Source organism: Monodon monoceros, unplaced genomic scaffold, assembly GCF_005190385.1.
Source record: "Monodon monoceros isolate NGI ecotype Baffin Bay Population unplaced genomic scaffold, NGI_Narwhal_1 Super_Scaffold_7, whole genome shotgun sequence".
Taxonomy (NCBI): Eukaryota; Metazoa; Chordata; class Mammalia; order Artiodactyla; family Monodontidae; genus Monodon; species Monodon monoceros.
This window is the reverse complement of record NW_021703784.1, coordinates 97,557,699-97,574,466: the sequence shown is the minus strand read 5'-3', so window position 1 is coordinate 97,574,466 and position 16,768 is coordinate 97,557,699. Positions and strand designations below refer to the sequence as shown.

At 56.3% G+C, this 16,768-nt stretch overlaps 3 protein-coding genes across 6 annotated transcripts in view; 2 read left to right on the top strand and 1 right to left on the bottom strand.

The window, feature by feature from the left end:
- LOC114886670 (cytochrome b ascorbate-dependent protein 3) overlaps positions 1-1,794 on the top strand; it is an 11,157-nt gene extending 9,363 nt beyond the window's left edge. Inside the window, exon 8 of the mRNA XM_029207474.1 lies at positions 393-1,794. Coding sequence (XP_029063307.1) covers positions 393-416 — 24 coding nt within the window. The 3' untranslated portion in view covers positions 417-1,794. The remainder of the gene's footprint in view (positions 1-392) is intronic.
- A 208-nt stretch (positions 1,795-2,002) lies between these two features.
- On the bottom strand, positions 2,003-14,844 carry TKFC (triokinase and FMN cyclase). 4 transcript variants are annotated; one of them, XM_029207469.1, is made up of 19 exons: positions 14,540-14,842; positions 13,263-13,378; positions 12,709-12,848; positions 11,102-11,291; positions 10,029-10,139; positions 9,773-9,954; positions 8,408-8,486; positions 8,000-8,089; positions 7,179-7,213; positions 7,018-7,102; positions 6,836-6,925; positions 6,173-6,289; positions 5,714-5,833; positions 5,404-5,541; positions 4,523-4,629; positions 4,315-4,418; positions 4,169-4,202; positions 3,979-4,065; positions 2,003-3,618 (listed from the first exon to the last, which is right to left on the bottom strand). In XM_029207469.1, the coding sequence occupies exons 5-19, from the start codon at positions 10,120-10,122 to the stop codon at positions 3,457-3,459; spliced, it is 1,524 nt and encodes a 507-aa protein (XP_029063302.1). In that variant the 5' UTR covers positions 10,123-10,139; positions 11,102-11,291; positions 12,709-12,848; positions 13,263-13,378; positions 14,540-14,842; the 3' UTR covers positions 2,003-3,456. The 4 variants fall into 4 exon arrangements, with proteins under 4 accessions (XP_029063302.1, XP_029063300.1, XP_029063301.1 ...); XM_029207467.1 differs by lacking the exon at positions 12,709-12,848 and having other exon boundaries at positions 14,608-14,840; XM_029207466.1 differs by lacking the exon at positions 12,709-12,848 and having other exon boundaries at positions 3,061-3,618.
- Positions 14,845-14,871: 27 nt separating this feature from the next.
- The window catches only part of DDB1 (damage specific DNA binding protein 1), a 31,544-nt gene continuing 29,647 nt past the window's right edge, over positions 14,872-16,768 (top strand). The window contains exons 1-2 of the mRNA XM_029207909.1: positions 14,872-15,175; positions 16,349-16,497. Coding sequence (XP_029063742.1) covers positions 15,115-15,175; positions 16,349-16,497 — 210 coding nt within the window. The 5' untranslated portion in view covers positions 14,872-15,114. The remainder of the gene's footprint in view (positions 15,176-16,348; positions 16,498-16,768) is intronic.

Below are 16,768 nucleotides of genomic sequence, written 5' to 3'. Positions count from 1 at the left end.
TACTTCTTCGGCTTTAGGGTTCATCTAGTGGGATGGGAGCGTATCTACACTTCTTCAGCTTTAGGGCTCATCTAGTGGGATGGGAGCGTATCCATACTTCTTCGGCTTTAGGGCTCATCTAGTGGGACGGGAGCATATCTAGCGGGTGCTTGGTGACGGTTTGAGTGCTTGCAGCACGTTTTGCCTGTTCTTGGCCACGCAGGCACCTGAGGGACATGGTGAGATGGGGTGTGTATTGGCTGAGGGGCTTTGGAGCTTCTCTGAAAGGTGTGGTGGCGTGGGCTGGGACTCGCCCTGCAGGTTGGGGTCTGAACATATCAGGCCTGGCGTGACTCCTTCAGGTCAGGGGCCATTTATGCCATTAACCTGCGTGCATCTGCCTGTCTTTCCAGGCCCTGTTGCACGGCGGGGAGTGAAGCAGGAAGGCGCTGCCAGGAGCGGTTGGTGGTGCGGTCTGGACTCCTTCAGAAGCTCTGCTCTCCCCGGGGCTCTCGTCCAGTCTCCCCTCGTCTCCGTGGTGGACCTGCTCTCTCCACAGCTTGCTGCCCACATGCTTTCCTTGGTGGCTTTGGCTTCTCCACCTCTTCCTGGCATTGACTTCTCAGGTCGTTCGTTTACCCCAGGCCCTCCTTGCCCTGGCTGCTCACGCCGCTCCTGCTCGCGTGAAGTCAGGCTCGTTTCCCCTCACACCCCTAGGGATGTGGCAGAGAACCCCGAGAGCTCAGATGACCTGGGAATCAAGTGCAGTCCGTACCGTGAAAAGTGAGGGAGCCGATGCTTCCTCAGCTTTCCCTTGAAGTTTAGGCCGCTGCGCTGGGCCAGGCTTCATCTGCTCTGTTACCTCCATCCAGCCCATCTGGACACGAGGCTGGGCGGGAACACGGTGACGCGATGGAAGGACAGGGGAGAATGGCAGAGCTGCTTCTGCAGAGAAGAAGCCAAGGAGCTGGCTGCCCGTTGCTGTTGTTTCCCGTCGCTGCATTGTGTCTGCGTGCGTTGTATGTGCCCTTCTAGCTGCTGCTGCAACTGGGGCCTGGATCCCGGCCCTCCCCTATGACTGATGTGCTGTCGGACAGCCTTACGAGCCCTGGTAACCTGCTCTCCCAAGAACAGCCTGTCCCACGGAGGAGTAGCAGGGGTGCCTCGAGCCTCCTTTCCTGTCCCTCATCGGGTCCAGGCTTGCTTGCCTGTCCCCAGGCAGGTTCAACCTTGCTCTCTCGGCAGGGCACTTGCTCAGCTATTTTCACTCTCCAGCTTGCCATGAAACGTGCCAAAGTCATGGTGCATTGTACCCAGCAGAGCCCTGGGAGCTAGGCCACCTCCAGAGGCATTCCTCATTGGGCGTCCAAGTGCCTCACTTGCCCCCACGATAGCTACGTGCGTGGCACACCCAGTCTCGGGTGTGATGCCAGCGTGCCGCCGCTCTTCCAACGAGGCTGTGGTGGCGTCTTGCTCCTCTCCTAAGTGTTGGCACTGCCTTCTCCAAACAGGCCCTGCCAGGTCCCAGGCTCCATACTGCTGTGCTCAGGTGACAAGCAGCATGACGACACCTGGGGTCCCGAGTGGGCCTTACCCCCTGGCAGGGGCCATGAGGCTGACTGTCCACCCCACCCCACGTGGCCAGATGCTGGCAGGAGGACCATGACAGAACTTCTCAAGTGGCTGAAGCCCTCAGAAGCCACTGGGATGACTGCCAGGCACCTTGGTCATAGGACCAGCTCCCCCTCTTTGCACGTGGGTAGGCATTTCACTTATGAAGCTTGATTTTCATTAAATGTGTTTTTAAGAACCAAAGCCTTCTCTGCTGAAATGATACTGTGGTTAAGTGAGCTCTGGGCAACTTGCAAAAGCCTCGGGCTAGTTCTGACCCTCAGACCCGGAAATGGGCAGACCTGAAGACACCAGAGAACCACATGACTGTCTTCTTAGGATCACATGTGACTCCTGGTTCGTGAGCGTGTCTTTACTAGTGAATGGCCCTTGAGCACTTGATTATCTTACAAGGAAGGAGATGTTTCCTATTTCATAGTCTGAAACACAACACTCAAAAAGGGTAAGTGACTTGTCCCAAGGTCACCCAGCCAGGAAGTGGCAGAGTTGGGATCCACAGCCCAGGTGTCTGATGCCAGTTTCCTTCCCAGCTGCTGGGTGTGTGCATCTGTGCACACTGATAACTGTGCCTTGTGGTCAGGGACCTGTGGTGTGGCTGATGGACAGGGGACCCTGGGCAGAAAAAGGGAAGCCGAGGGGCTGAGGAAGCCTGCAGCCAAGTTTGGGCAAAGTAAGTGGTGGCCCCCTTCCAAGTGTGATGAGCTGAGGCCACCTGGTGGTAGAGCAGACGACTCAAGGAGTTGGATGCATGTATCCGTGACACTGGTAACTCCCAGTGAGTACGCCCCTGGACTGCTGAGGCCATTATCTTCACCAGTTCATTTGAATCCTTTCCACGTGCCCATGAGGTGGGCACCGTTCGGATTTTACAGATTCTAAGAGGCTACATAATAGGCCTGAGTTTATGTAGCTAGTCTGAAGCAGAACCAGGATTCAAAGTCACATCTATGTCTAAAGTGAATCCATGCCAGTGCCTTTAACTGCCCCCTGCGCCAAGTATGGGCCAGCTGTGCGCTGTGCGGTCTCCACCACACACCACGTAGGCTCAGCAGCCCCTCCTGCTCTCCCAGGGGCCATCAGTGATGGCTCTAGAGAGACCCATGGGCTGGCCTGGGCAGTTTCTGTTCTACCGCTGAGCCTTAGAATATGGTGATTTCTTTTCCTTTTGGAGACCCACTTGCCCATTTGATTCCTGAAGAATCAGTGAATTCTGTTAGTTTAGTGCTGAGAAAAGCACACCCATCAGGTGTGGTGTGTGCACGGGAAGCACAGGAATGGGGATCCCAGTGGACTTGGCCCAGCTGCACAGACCCTGCCTTTGGGTCTCAGGCAGTAGGAGATGGGAGATGAGCATTTCAGTGGTGGGGTGAGGTCTTAGTCGGGGGCGGTAGTGGGCCCACTTGTTCACACGCTTGGATAAAGGTCCCTTAGAGGAAGCAGCAGCTCTTTTGCTTCAATGTGGTTTACTGGCTTGCTTTTTCACACTCAGTTCAGGAGCAGAAGACCTTTCACAGGGAGTCTTAAAACCAAATGAGAGTTGCCAGTTAAAGGTTGTGCCGCCACCTAGGGAAAAGCCTTATCATCGAAGCTCAGAACTGGCTGGGCGCAGAGCCGGGTGACCCTAGGACTCCCCCTTCCCTGAAGAGGGAAAGGTCAGTGACCCACTCTGGGCCTGCAGTTTCTACAGTGGAGGAATTCTGCAGGCTGGTTGAGGAATTCCTACTGAACTCAGAAGACAGGGCCCGAGGGCGACAGGCGTGGGAGGGCGACAATTCTAAGGTACAAGTAAGCGACAGCAGCGGCTGGGCATAGCAGTGAGTGAGGCCCTGAGGCCTGGCGAGGCATTCATGCATCCTGGCTCTGCAAGACCTCCAGGATAGCACGGAGAATGGCCGCGGCCGCCACCGCCCCGGGGTCTGGCTGATCCAGGCGCGCAGAGCTGATATAACTGGCTCGTCCAGCTCCAGCTTCCATGTTCCTGGTGGCCTCGGCTGCGGCTTCTGCACTCTGATGGGTGGGGGTGTGGAGCAGGTTCAAGAAGCAGCCACCAGGCTTCCTTCCTGCCATGGACCCCGGCCCCTTCTGTCCCAGCACTGACACCAGGGTGGAGAGGTCACATCCCACACACTGCTAGCAAGGCAAGGGGCCACCATTCACCAAGGGCCTGCTATATCCCAGACCCTGTGTGGGCGCCCTACATTATCTTTTCAGTCCCACAGCAACCCTCTGAGGCAGGTGCTCTCCTCTATTTGTAAAGAAGAAAACTGAGGTACAGAAAGGATGTCAACTTGTTCAAGGCCGCATGGAGATGGGAGCCTGGTGGTTCTCAGTCTGCCTCCCTGGGTGGCTGGGCCCAGCCTCACTCACCTTGACTGCCTTGCTCAGGATTTGGAGATTAGCCCCTGGGCTCTTCCAGGCTTGGAGCTCCTGTCCTGCTGCCCACAGAGAATCCAGCTGGACAAGGTGAAGGAGAGGGGCTGAGGACAGGCCCTGCCACTGAGGGTGGCCTTCACGGCTTCTACGCTCAAAAGGGGAAAGGGCTGGGCCAGATACATACCATAGTCCTATCCCCTGGGGCAGCCTTTCCATATCTGGCAGGGAAGAGAACAAATGAGGCTCCCTGCAGGGAATCACTTTGGGGGTGGGTGGCGTCAACCACCTCCCCCAGTCCACCCCCGTCTAAGGCCCAGGTCCCTGGCTCACTTCTGCATGGCCTCCAGGCCGGCATCCATGGCAGCGGACCAGGCTGGAAGGTCAGTCTTGGCCTTGAGCGGCTGGGCCGCTGCAGTCAGGAAAAGGCCATAGAGCTGGGGAGGGCCAGGATGCTGAGCACGCGGGGCTGGCCCAGGCCTCGGCCAACCCAGGACCCGTCCATGTCAGCCCTCTGCCCCCGGGGGCTGCCGGCACTCACCGCCCCGGATGAGCCTCCCATCTTCTCCAGTAGCAGGAGGGCCAATTTGGAGAGTAGCTGGGCAGGGCTGGCAGGGGGTGGGCCCTCCTTCAGCCACCCCTGAATCGCTGAAGGCAGAGAGAGATGGTGAGGAATTCAGAGACCCACCCTGCCATCTGCCTGGATTCCAACCAAGTACCCAGGCCTCGCTGCCAGCCGGAAGGAATGGGTGCTGGGAGGGGCTGAGGGAACCAACATGAAGAGACTCCCAGGCTCCCTGTGTATCCCGCTGCAGTCTGGAGAGGGCTGGGAGCAGGTCAGGGACAGGGACCTCGACGGTCACCCAGCAGGTGATGACGCTTCCTCGTGTTCCTGCTGCTTTTTTTTTTTTTGTCTTTTACTGATTTACCTTGATCATGGTTTGTCTCTCCTACCACAACATAAGCCACGAGGGCAGTGATTTTAATCTGCTTTGCTCGCTATTTTATCCATAGAGTCGAGGGCAGCACCTGACCTGTGGTTGGCACTAAATACTTTTTTCTTGATTCAACGATGCTGGATAATTAAGAACTTTTCCCTAGTCTGGTTCAGCTGAGAAAAATAAGAACAGAATGAGTTTCCCTTTAGAATAATCTAAAGTTTGTATTCACTGTAAAAGATTACATTTTATTCTGTGATAACAACCTTCCTACATATGTAGTGTTAGAAGTGTCCCTTTATGAAAACAGGTGAAAGGGATGCTACGTTTTGTGAACGACCGCTCTTGGCAAAATAAAAGTTGCCAACCCCACGTGAGCACTCCAGATGTTTTTGAAATCCTTCTGGTTCATGAAATGCCAAAATGTCACCATCAGTGTGCCACACCACCCCCTCTGCTGCCCCAGGTGGGTCCTGGCACCAACCTCTGGCAGCGCAGCTGTGGGTGGTGCCACAGTCCCCGTCGCCGGCAGCGCGGTCCAGGGCGTTCAGACGTTCCTCCAGGCCCAGAAGGGTGGCGCACACCCGCTCCAACACAAGCACCATCTGCTTCGAGGCTGCGCCTGGAGACGGAGGACAGTGGGAAGGAGGCCTGCCTGGCCCTTCTCACAGCCAACCGTGACCCATGTGGGAGGTATGGGTGCCAGGGCCCCTCCACGCCCCTCTGCACTCCCTGCACCCTTTAGGCCTCAGGCCAAAGCCCGGGGCCACCTTCCCCAACAGCATGGCTTGTACCTCCTGCAGCAGTGGAATCAGGGGCCTCCAGGGGCTTGGCGGGGGCAGCCCGGCAGCGCTTCCGCCCAGTCGCCGAGACCGTGGCCACGTTAGGCCAGGCCGAGGCGGTGGTCTCGGCATCTAGGGACAGCCGGACGACTCTCTTAGAGACGGGCTGGCCGGCCAGGGATCGAGCGGGGCCTGGACTCCCCACCTGGTGGCCCAGTCCCCTCCACCGCAACAAGCAAGTACTGAGTGCCTACTGTGTACAAGGGAAAGGGGAGGGTCCCCGGGGGAGGATCCTAATACCCACTCCTTCACAGTAAAGTGAGAGCTGGAGAAGGCTGGGGAAGCCAGAAAGGGCCTCCCCACAGGGTCCTGATTGTCATGGTCAGCCCTGATGGGGTCTCTCCAAGTCCCCTTGGCTCCTTGCAGCTCCAGGGGCCCCTGGCTTCGCTGACCCCAGCTTCCAGGTCTCACCTATCAGTTTCAGGAGGGGCTCATCCACCAGCAGAAGAGTGAGAGAAATGCCAGGCATATCCAGGGCCGACATGAAGGTGCCCACCAGGGCACGAGCAATCTTCACCCCTCGGCCCTCTGCAGTACCAGAGCGTGGAAGTGTGTGAGAAAAGGAGGGAAGGACGGGCACTTACCCCCAGAGCATCAGAGAAAGAAATAGAGTAAGAGAAAAACAAGAACTTTGGGAGTTGGGGCTCTGAGGTCAGCAGGGAGCCGGTCAGATTTCCTTGGGGCATCCCTCAGTGATGCCCTGAATGACCACATTCCCTGGAGGTGTCCCTTCTACAGGGGCAGATAAGTAGTCTCAGTTACTGCGTTCTTACCACGTCCCAAGTATTGTGTTAAGTGTGTTACATAACGTTTAATCCCATTTCATCCGCACAACAACCCTATAAGGCAGGTACTATTATTACCTCCTCTTTACAGACAAGGAAACAGGCTCAAGGCACCCAGCAAGTAAGTGGCAGAGGGACCGTTGTCTAACTCGGGCTTGACAAACGCGTACAGCCCATGCTCTGGACCATTGCAAGACCCTATCTCAGCTGCTTTTCTTACATCCAGCTTCAAAGGGTTGGAAGGAAGAAGCTCTGGGGGTCAGGAGGTCCCCTTCAGTGTGGGGCTCACCCAGAGAGCGGACGGCGGCGTTGGCTATGATGCCCAGTTCCAGGAATGACAGGCCACCCAGGTTGTTGACCATCAGCACCACTGAGGAGCCTGTGGGCAGACACGACACCTAGGTGAGACTCTCTGGGCCCCATTCCCAGAGGGGGAGGAAAGGCTGGGAGACAGTGTGACAGCCCCCTCACCGGACCGCACAGGCACGTGGGACACGTTGGAGGAGCTCGTCATGTGGTCCAGCATGAGCGCCACAATCTCGTCGGCGGTCGCCATCTGTCAGAGGGAGCCGGGAGTGAGCTGCGTTGGGGGCCTTGGTCTTGGGCCAACCTTCGCCTGGAAGTCCACATACCTTTATCCGGTGCACGCCAGCCTCCCCGTGGATCCCTGTGGATAGATGCAAGCACTGCTGACCTGCTCGGGGCCTGGGGATTCGCTCAGTGTGGTCTGGTCAAGGATTTTCTAAGTGCTCAGCACCAGGCTAGGCACGTGGACGTGGGGAGTGCGGGCTGGGGGGAAACCGACAAAATAATGAAAAATACACCATCTCTGGCTTGGTGGTGGAGAGAGCCAGAACTTTACTTTTTTTTTTTTCTAATTTTTTTTTTTTTTTTTTTTTTTTTTTGCTGCCCCGTGCAGCATGTGGGATCCTAGTTCCCCGACCAGGGATCGAACCCGCGCCCCCTGCATTGGAAGCGTGGAGTGCTAACCACTGGACCGCCAGGGAAGTCCCCTTAACTTTTAACTAGTTAAGTAGCTGAACTACAGGCAGTCACAGAGGCCAGCTGAGGCCTCTGCCCATCACTTGGGAAGCACAGCAGAGGAAGAGGGAAGGTTTTGCAGCTGGGGTGGCCTCTGAACGGCTCTTGAAAGAGGGGCTGCATCTTGGCAGGGGCAGGGGTACCTGAGAATGGTGGGAGCGCAGGCAAGGAGGTGGGCAAGGCACAGAGCCCCTGTGGCCAGAGCCCTGCGTGTGGAGGGCAAAGCTGGTAGAAATCAGGCACGTTGGGCCAGAAGGGCCTCATGCACCCACTTAAAAATACTAAGACCCCCTAGGGCACGGCTCCACGTGAGCAGAAGGACCAGGTACATGGTTCCCAGGGCAGAAGACAGGGAAAAACCCAGGGAGCAGGCATGGCTGGACAGGGGAGGGGGCGGAGGTCACAAGCTTACCCAGGCCCAGCTCCACCTCATCGGCTGAGAGCTCAAAGGTGGGTTTGGAACCCGGCACACTGCAGGAGGACAAGCTCACTCCCAGGGTTCCTAAGAGAAATGAGGTATGAAAGGGACGACCGCTGTGCTCTCGGCGTCAGGCAGCAGCAATGCCTCGGAAGCCTCTTCACCGAGACAAGCTGTCAGACTCTTCATCTCAGTGATGGAAGAGAAACCTGGCTCTGGGGACCCAAGGCTGCTGTTCTCAGGAGCTCCCGCAGGGAGTGGCATCCTCCTCCCCTGTGCCCACCTCAGCCCCTGGGGAGTGGCTTGGGAGGCCTCCTGTGCTGCTGCCGGGAACCTGCTCCTGGTCCAAGGGGGGGCCTCGACCTCCCCCGCCTCCTCCCCGAGCCCTGGGCCGGCACTCACCCATGGCCTTGGCGACCTCGCTCACCCGATCTGTGATCTCCTCCAGCCCCGCACCTGCCTCAGCCAGGGCACCCGCCACCTGCACCCACACAGAGATAGGCCCCCAACGGGAAAGGAGTCACTGTACCACTAGAGGGCGGAAGACAGGCTGGAGCTGAATTTCTATTTGGGAACAGGGAATCTCTTCGTCCTGCCACATCAACCTGGCCCGCCACACTTAGGGCACCTGCCAGGAATATTCAAGAATCCCAGAGCCAGAGGAACTTTACAAATGGAGAGATGGGCCCAGAGAGGGGAGATGATTTGTCCAGTGTCACACAGTCAGTTGGTGGCTAGTTTCCCAATTCCTAGCCTACAGTTTTTTCTCCATGGCATATACACCGTGGCTCACTTTACCCACCTACCCACTTTTTTGCCAAGTGTCTAGTATATGCTGAAAAGGGGAACAAAGGTGTCTAAGTCACAGTCCCTACCTTGAAGGAACTCGGTCTGGGAAGGGGTTGGGGAAAGAGACAACACAAACTGAACATTTCACGTGAGGTGGCAAATCGGATGATGGACAGGTGTTATGGGAACACTGAGGAGGGGGCCATAGCGTGCTTGGTGTGGTGGGAGGGAAAACCTCCCAGAGAGACAGACGTCAGAGGTGGGCCTCCACAGAATAGTAGGACACAGCCAGGCCAAAGGGGGGTTGGACAGGCAAAGGATTTTCGAGGCCAACGACTCAGCAGCAGCAAGGCCCCAGAGGTGAGCCATAGCCCAGTGGTACAGAGAACTGGTGTTAATGGAGCATGAGGGGAGCACAGGGATGATGGGAGAGGAACTTGAGGGAGGAGGGGCACGACTGTGGTGGGCGCCTGACCGAGGAGCCTGGGTTGACTCTGGGAACCCTGGGGGGCTTTCTGTAGGGGAACAACCTGGTCAGATACACATATTTGAAAGACACCTGTGGGGTGGTGTGGGGAAGAGACTGGGGGGCGGGCAGGAAGCAGGCAGGGGAGCCGGCTGAGGAGGCAGCTGCAGCCACCTGGGCGCGAGCAGATGAGCACTGAAGCGAGGCTGAGACAGGAAGGGCAGGGCTTGGAGGAGGATGTGTGTTTGGAGGCGCTGGGGAGCAGGGTTACCAGGACGGGGCGATGGTTGCAGGTGGGGAAGGGCAGGGAAGGGGCCGGGACGATGAATGCCTGGATCCGGGTGGACGTGTTTTTGGGGACGGTGGGGCCCTCCTGGATCAGGGAGCGCTGGGGAAGGAGTGGCTTCCTAGGGGGGTGGGATAGATGGCTGGAAAGGTCCAGCACCAGGTGCTGCCTGGAGAGAGAGGGCTGGGACGGGCTGCCCAGTGGTGTCCCAGGAGGGGACCCTCACCTTGTGTATGAGCACTGTGCCACAGAGCCCGCGCCTGCCTGCCTTCTTCAGGACGGTGAAGGCGCTGTCATCCCCGATGACCACCATCTCCACAGGGATGCCCTCCGCCCGGGCCTGCTCCCGGGCCAGGCCAAAGTTGAGCCGATCCCCAGTGTAGTTCTTCACGATGAGAAGGGTCCCCACTGCGGGAGCAGTCGGTAGGGCCCCATCAGCACTCGCGCTCCCCACAGCGGCCCCTCCCGCATGCCAGGCTTACCTGTGCCCACCTGGGCCACTGCCCTGATGGCCGCCAGGATGCTGCCCACTGCTGGGGAGGTGAACACGGCTCCCGCAATGACCCCTGTCAGCATCCCCTTCCCTATGAAACCTGAGACAGAGAGGTGGGGAGAGGATGTTGGGTGGGGACCTGTGCCTGCAATCCCTGGGGCTCCCCACGCTCCTGGGCTTCATGGTTTGGTGAGCCCTACTGTGCACTTGGTGCAGAAGAGTACCTGCGCTGCTCTCCCCAGATCTATCACCTCCTTGGAGAGGCCTTCCCCGACCTCCCAACTGAAGTAGTCACTCACCCATGTCCAGCTACTCACTGTCCCTTTAGCCTGCTCTCCTGTCTTCACTACCTCACTTACATGCTCTGGAATGATCTCTTTCACTTATGTGTTTACCTGGTTTCTGTCTCCCCAAAAGAGAATAGAAGCTCCATGAGGGCAGGCGCCTTGTCTGTCTGGGTCACTTTTGCGCCCCTAGTGGCCAGACAGTGCCAGGCACACAACAGGTGCTCATGAATGTTTGCTGAGTGGATGGATGAATTTGCCAGAGAGAAACAGGAAAGAATACAGAGGATACAAAGCCTGGTCCCTACTCCTCCCCATGCCCCCATCCCCAAGCTCTCATGGAGAGTTCACGTGCCTGGCACCAAACATGAAACAATCCAGGACTGTCCATGTTGAATGTGAAAATGTACGGTGGGAAGAGGAATACTGCGCTAGGCTGGAAAAGTCAGGCAGGCTTCATGGAGAAGGGGACGGCAGGTCAGCTGGGCCTGGGAGGCCAGGAGGATTCACGGAATCACCGACTATCAGAGCTGGAAAGGCCTGAGAGGTCATTTGGCCCCACCTTGTGCTTTTACAGATGTAGAGACTAAGGCACAGAGAGAGGCCACGACTGGCCCCAGATCACAGCTCAAGGGAGTGGGCGAGCCAGAGCCAGGACTGGGCTCCTGACTCTGGGCCAGGCTCTGTCCTGAACCTCCTAACAGAACCAAAGATCTCCCAGGAGCCCCCCGTCCACTCTGCCCAGAGCCCACTGCCACCTCTGGCCCAGGGTGCTCACCGGCATGGGCGGGCTCATGGCCAGAGCCCCCACCCGACAGTAGTGCCACCTGGCCCTTGAGACTATCCAGGTCAGAGCGGAGGGCCACACGGTGGCCTTGCAGGAGCTGCAGGTTGGGGTTGCAGGCCACCAGGCCAGCAAGGGTGTCATCGGCACAGCCTGCCACCGAGTTCACTAGCTTCTTGGAGGTCTGTGGGAGAGGAGCGGGACGAGGTTCTGGTAGAGTTGGCAGGGCAGCCCCATCCTGCCCAGCCACGTTGCTATGACTCACACCCCAGCCCACACCCACCCAGCAACTCCAGGCAACAGTGGTTCCTTGAATTAGGCATCTTTTTATAAGGTGGATGTTCCCATGATTTCTTATTTTGCAACTTCTTATTCAGTAACTAATTTATGGCTTAAATTTATCCTGCAGAATGACTTTGATACAAAGAAAATGGGGTAACTGGAGTTCCGAGTATAAAAAAATTAATGAAGTTGGGGGACTTCCCTGGCGGTCCAGTGGGTAAGACTCCGAGCTTCCACTGCAGGGGACGTGGGTTCAGTCCCTGATCAGGGAACTAAGATCCTGCATGCCGCACGGTGCGGCAAAAACATAAAATAGAATAAATCAAGTAAAATAAAATTTAAAACCGGGGCCCAACAGCCTTCTGTCAAAGGAGGAGAAGCCCCAGGTTGGCGCTTCTGTGCCAGGGGAGGGGGTCAGACAGGGCCCACACCCATCTGCTTCCTCTGCAAAATAGGGATTTAATAACTAGAGTATATGCCCGCTATATAGCAAAAAACTGAATGCAAAGGAGCTACTCCCTTCTTCAACCAGCTCTGAAAAGCTGGAGCTAGCTGAATGAGGTCCGTAGACTGTGTGCAGCTCCCGCCTTTGTCCCAAACAGTGAAACTGGTGCCCAATAGGGTCAGAGAGGGCCAGGCTACCAGCATCACCTGGTGGCCTGGGGGAAGCCTGCAGCTGAGCTTTCCCGGAGGCCCCTTCCCCAAGCCTGCCAGAACTCCATTCCTTCATGCAAACTTTGGCCTTTCCTGGGTCTGGCGGGGGCCAGAGCAGTGACTGTGAGCCACACCTTGTTCTAAGTGCTTTTAAGCACATCTCATTTAATCTTCCAACAACCCTATGGAGGAAAATTAGCCCAGTGAAGAAACAGGCAGATTTACATGACTTTGCCCAAGGTCACACAGCCAGCAAGTGACCAGGTCCACCTGGCTCCAAAGCTGGTTCCATTTTGGCCTTATCATGCTGCTCTCCCCAGGGGCTGAAGGGAGGCTGAGAGTGGCAGAGGTCCTGTCCTAGGAAGGGCACGGGCTTGTGGCTCTCAGAGCCTGCCAGGGACTGGAATACGCAATGAAGTTGAGAGTGGGTCTCAATTCCAAGCCCAGTCTCCAGCACCACTACCCTCCAAGAACGTGCTCCCTTGCCATCCCTGACAGTCTATCCTGCCTGGGATTTGCAACCATTCCCGAACCAGAGCTAGAGGAGGGCTTGGGGTCCAGTGCCATCCTTGGTTCCCAGTGGCCTGAGGGGATGGAAAAAGAAAGAAAAGTCGACCAGGCAACTATGGGAGGCCCCTAGGACGCTGGTCTGATCAACATCTCACCTTTTAAACTGCAGATGAGGAAAGAGGCTCAGAGAGGTCAAGTCTTTGGTAGAACGTCACATAGCTGGTTGGTGGTAGGCTGAAATTTGAACCCAGGTCTGCCCAGGCCTGTTTTCCTCCAGATCAGTTCTAGAATGGGCCTGGGGCATGCCCAGGGGCATGCTGAGCCTCCTGCAGTGAGTGTAGATCCCACAAGCCCACACATGCCCAAGGCTCTGGAAGAGGCACCAGGTCCTTCTTCACGACTCCTGTGACTGGTACTGTCTATTACAGAGTAGGCAACTGTTAATGTTCTAATCTAAAGGCATGACCCAGACCAGGGGCAGATGGGCCCTGGAGGGACTCAGAGGCTGCAGCCACAGGCCTGGCTGGGCCCAGCTGGGAAATGAAGGGAAGTCCGGCCCTGAGACGGAGAATGACCCTCTCTCTTAACCTCAGGAGGCAGTAGCATCTCTTGGTCAGGGAGCAAGGAACTCCAACATGCCCAGGGCTGGCACCCCTACTGCCCCAAGACCAGAGTGCCCTTCCTCTGCCCTGGCCCTCAGGGGACTCACCATGGTGGGGAGGCTCTGAAGGAAGTTGAGTTCACACCTTTGCACTGAGCTGCCGGAGGATGGGCAATCCCGTGGGTGCTACCGGGCCTGAGCACAGTGAAGGTGACAAGCAGTATCTGCAAGAGGGGGTAACAACGTGAGCTGCTGCAGGTACTTGCAGCGTACTGGCACAATCGTGCTTTCAGGGCCCTAGTAATTAGGGAGCTGCCCCAGACTTTGACCCAAGTCCAAACTCTAGAATGTGAGCTGGGGATGGAGAAGAGCATGGCGCTGACCAAGGTTCATGCCTGCACCTGGCTGCCAAAACACTGACTGATCCACGTTGGGCACACAGCTGCCTTACGCTCACGAGTGGTGCCCACCTTATCACCAAGGGGCAAAGTTACCCACAGAGTAACTTATCTATTACACAGGCCTCGCATGCAGTGAATACATTCATAAAGATCTTCACACGCTTGCTCTTGTCAGTGTTGGGACCACACCAGGAAGGTGACGGCTGAGTCTGACTCCATTTTGCTTTTGGGAAACCGACCCAGAGAGCTCTGGTGATGTGTCCAAGGTCATACTGTTAGGAGCCAGGACTCAAACCTATGTTTAGTTTTTCTACAAATCCCGTGTTCTTTCTACTGATAATTCAACGCCTCTAAAGCAAGGCAGAAAGTCCCAGATGCGTAAAACCACACAGTAAACCACAACGACGTTTTAGCTCCTTTCGGTTCAGTCAGGTTCAGAGGTGTCTTGGAGTCATCCAGGGTCTTGGGCTCACTGCATGTGTCTGCAGTGGAAAGAATCCACACCTGCCTCGGCACCTAGCTCCGTCTCTTACTGGGGGATCTTGGGTAAACCAGTTCCCTTGAGGCTCAGCTTTCTCATCTGTAAAATGGGGGCTGTCTCCTCTGTGGCCTTGCAGCAGGTGCTTCAAACCACGTGGCTCTCCTCCTATTCCTTGCAGGGCCTGTCTGATGTGGAGTGGCCTGGAAGTTGCAGGGCTGACTGCTTTCCTGGGTCCCTAAGGTTCTCACCAGGGAATTTTTGGTTTTGTGTTTGAGGTCAGAATTTGCACAGCCACGGGGGGACTAACTGTGCTGGGCAAGTGGCCTGCTTGGCCCTTGAAACACAAAGTCTCAAACACAAACACAAAGTTCAAAGGGGAGAGGGGAGAGCCTAAGTGCCTCCCCCCGCGCATGCCAGGTGAAGCGGAGTGATCGGTCAATCTAGGGTCAGGGCAGGGCTGGGTTTAGAGGTACTGGGAAAGCTAGGGGAAGGGAGGTACAAACCTCGGTTCTAGTCTGGGAGGTGCACAAATTGATGTCACCTTCCTCCCCTCTCTAGGCCTCTGCAGTACCTTCCGGTTCCAGAAGGGGGAACAACCCCGAAGGCTCCTGGAGCAAGGACGATGGAGTGGACGGGGTCTGGGAAAGGGCGAGGGGCGCGGACTAGGGATGAGGTCGGCGGGTCAGCTCCGGAGGAGGAGGAGGAGTAGGCGTCGGTGCACCTCCGCAACCAGCTCTCCCCAGCGTCCACCGCCTCGGGAACCGCCGCTGCTTCCCAAAGACCCGAGAGGGTGCCCTCATCCGGGTACTCCAAGCTCGGGCGGTAGGAGATGGGCGGGGCCTCTGGGGGCGGGGCCTCTCTTGGTTGGCCGCCTCGGCGCCTTGAGTCCTCCAAGAGGCCAGGTGAGCCCGTCCCGTGATGCCCCGCGCCCCGGCCGCTCTGGCCTGCAACGTGTCTCTGGGGCGGAGACAGCGGCAGTGGAGTTCGCCGCGCGCGGGTGGGGGCTCCCTGTCTCTTTGCTCGTGTCCGTCTTTTTTTCGTTTCGCCTGAGTCCCGCTGGGCTGCCCCAGGCCTCGACATGTCGTACAACTACGTGGTAACGGCACAGAAGCCCACCGCCGTGAACGGCTGCGTGACCGGTGAGGCTGCCAGGGCAGGAGACCCCGGTGAGGGAGGGAGCTGGGGGGAACCGAGGCCTAGGGAAGCCCGCGGCCCCCGGGTTGCCGCCAGGACCGGGCCCAGGGAATGGAAGGCGCTGGCGGCCGAGGGACCTCCCACAGTCCACGGCTTAAAAGAAGCTGTCTCAACACACGCCTTTGGGGGAGTAAAAGCTGCTCTTGAGGGTCCCCTTTCGTTCTCGGAGGTCACTTGGCCTCGAGGACAGGACGCGCCCAGTGGGACAGAGAGTGGAATGTGAGTTGTTTGTGCGGTGTTGCTTGGGCCGCGAGATTGGCCGCGTGTGGTTAGGGGGGAAGGGGCGGTGATGATGGCGACTTTAGGGCAAGAGCCTGGGAGGTGCAGGAGGTGGAGGGATGTGAGGAATGTCCGTACTCACCCGAAAGAGAGGAGTCCGCTTTGCCTGGGGCTGTTGTTTACAAGAGGGAGCTGTTGGAGAAGAGGGTTTGGAATGGCCCAGCCCAGTGCTGGGTTTGCCTTGTTTGTTTATGCAAGAATTGTTAAGGACGCAGATGTCCAGAACCCAGCAATAATCATCTTGAAGCAAGGTCTCAACAGAATATGAAGCTCTCAAACTTGTATTTTTATGTAAATCCGAATCATGATTCCGAAGGAAAACTGTTGTTGGAGAGTTGGAGGCTATGAAGGAGTGTGGATGGGGTTTTGGTAGACTGCTGGGAGGGCAAGAGGTGCAAACAAAACAAGGTTTTAAGGTAAAGCTCTGAGAATTCTCTTCGTTTGATCTAGTCTGTTTGGTAAAGATTTTGTGAAAATTCGAATTTGGACTGAATAGGGAGAAACACTTTCTCCAGCATCCCTTAAGTAGAGTATGAGTTGGCCACTGCGATAGGAAAAGTGAAATTGGAGGGCACAGAGCCATCTGAAGGGTTTTCACAGTCATTGGCAGTTGAAGGACATGCTGCTCTTAGGCCCAGTCCAGTTTCTTAATCTGATGAGGGAAGTAGCGTTCTTGAATGTGTGAAGTGAGACTCTGAGGATTTGGTGAGAAGAGAGTGAATGGAGGGAACCGGAGAAATATGTGCAGTAAATCGAGAATTCAGGAGGTTTTAGGTAGAAGTGATAGGATCACTTAGATAGTGCTTTGGCTTCAAAAATTAGAGGATCTGTTCTTTCAGGACACTTTACTTCAGCTGAAGACTTGAACCTGTTGATTGCCAAAAATACGAGATTAGAGATCTATGTGGTCACTGCTGAGGGGCTTCGACCCGTCAAAGAGGTGGGCATGTATGGGAAGATTGCCGTCATGGAGCTTTTCAGGCCCAAGGTAAGTGCTCTGGGTTGGTTGGGCCCAGCAACAAGGGGAGAACTAGGAGTTGTAGTCGGGTTTACGTTGTTTTATGTCACTGCTTGTTTAGGATGGGTGCAATAAGGCTTAGGAGAGAAACTCTTCTCTTTTTGAATGGCAGATTTCAATTTCCATTCTTATCTAAAAAGCTTCCAAGAAATAGAAGGAGAGATTTGCTAGGGAAAAATGTATCAAGTTGACTTTTTTTTTTTTTTTATCAAGTTGACTTTTTAGAAGGGAATATTAAAGC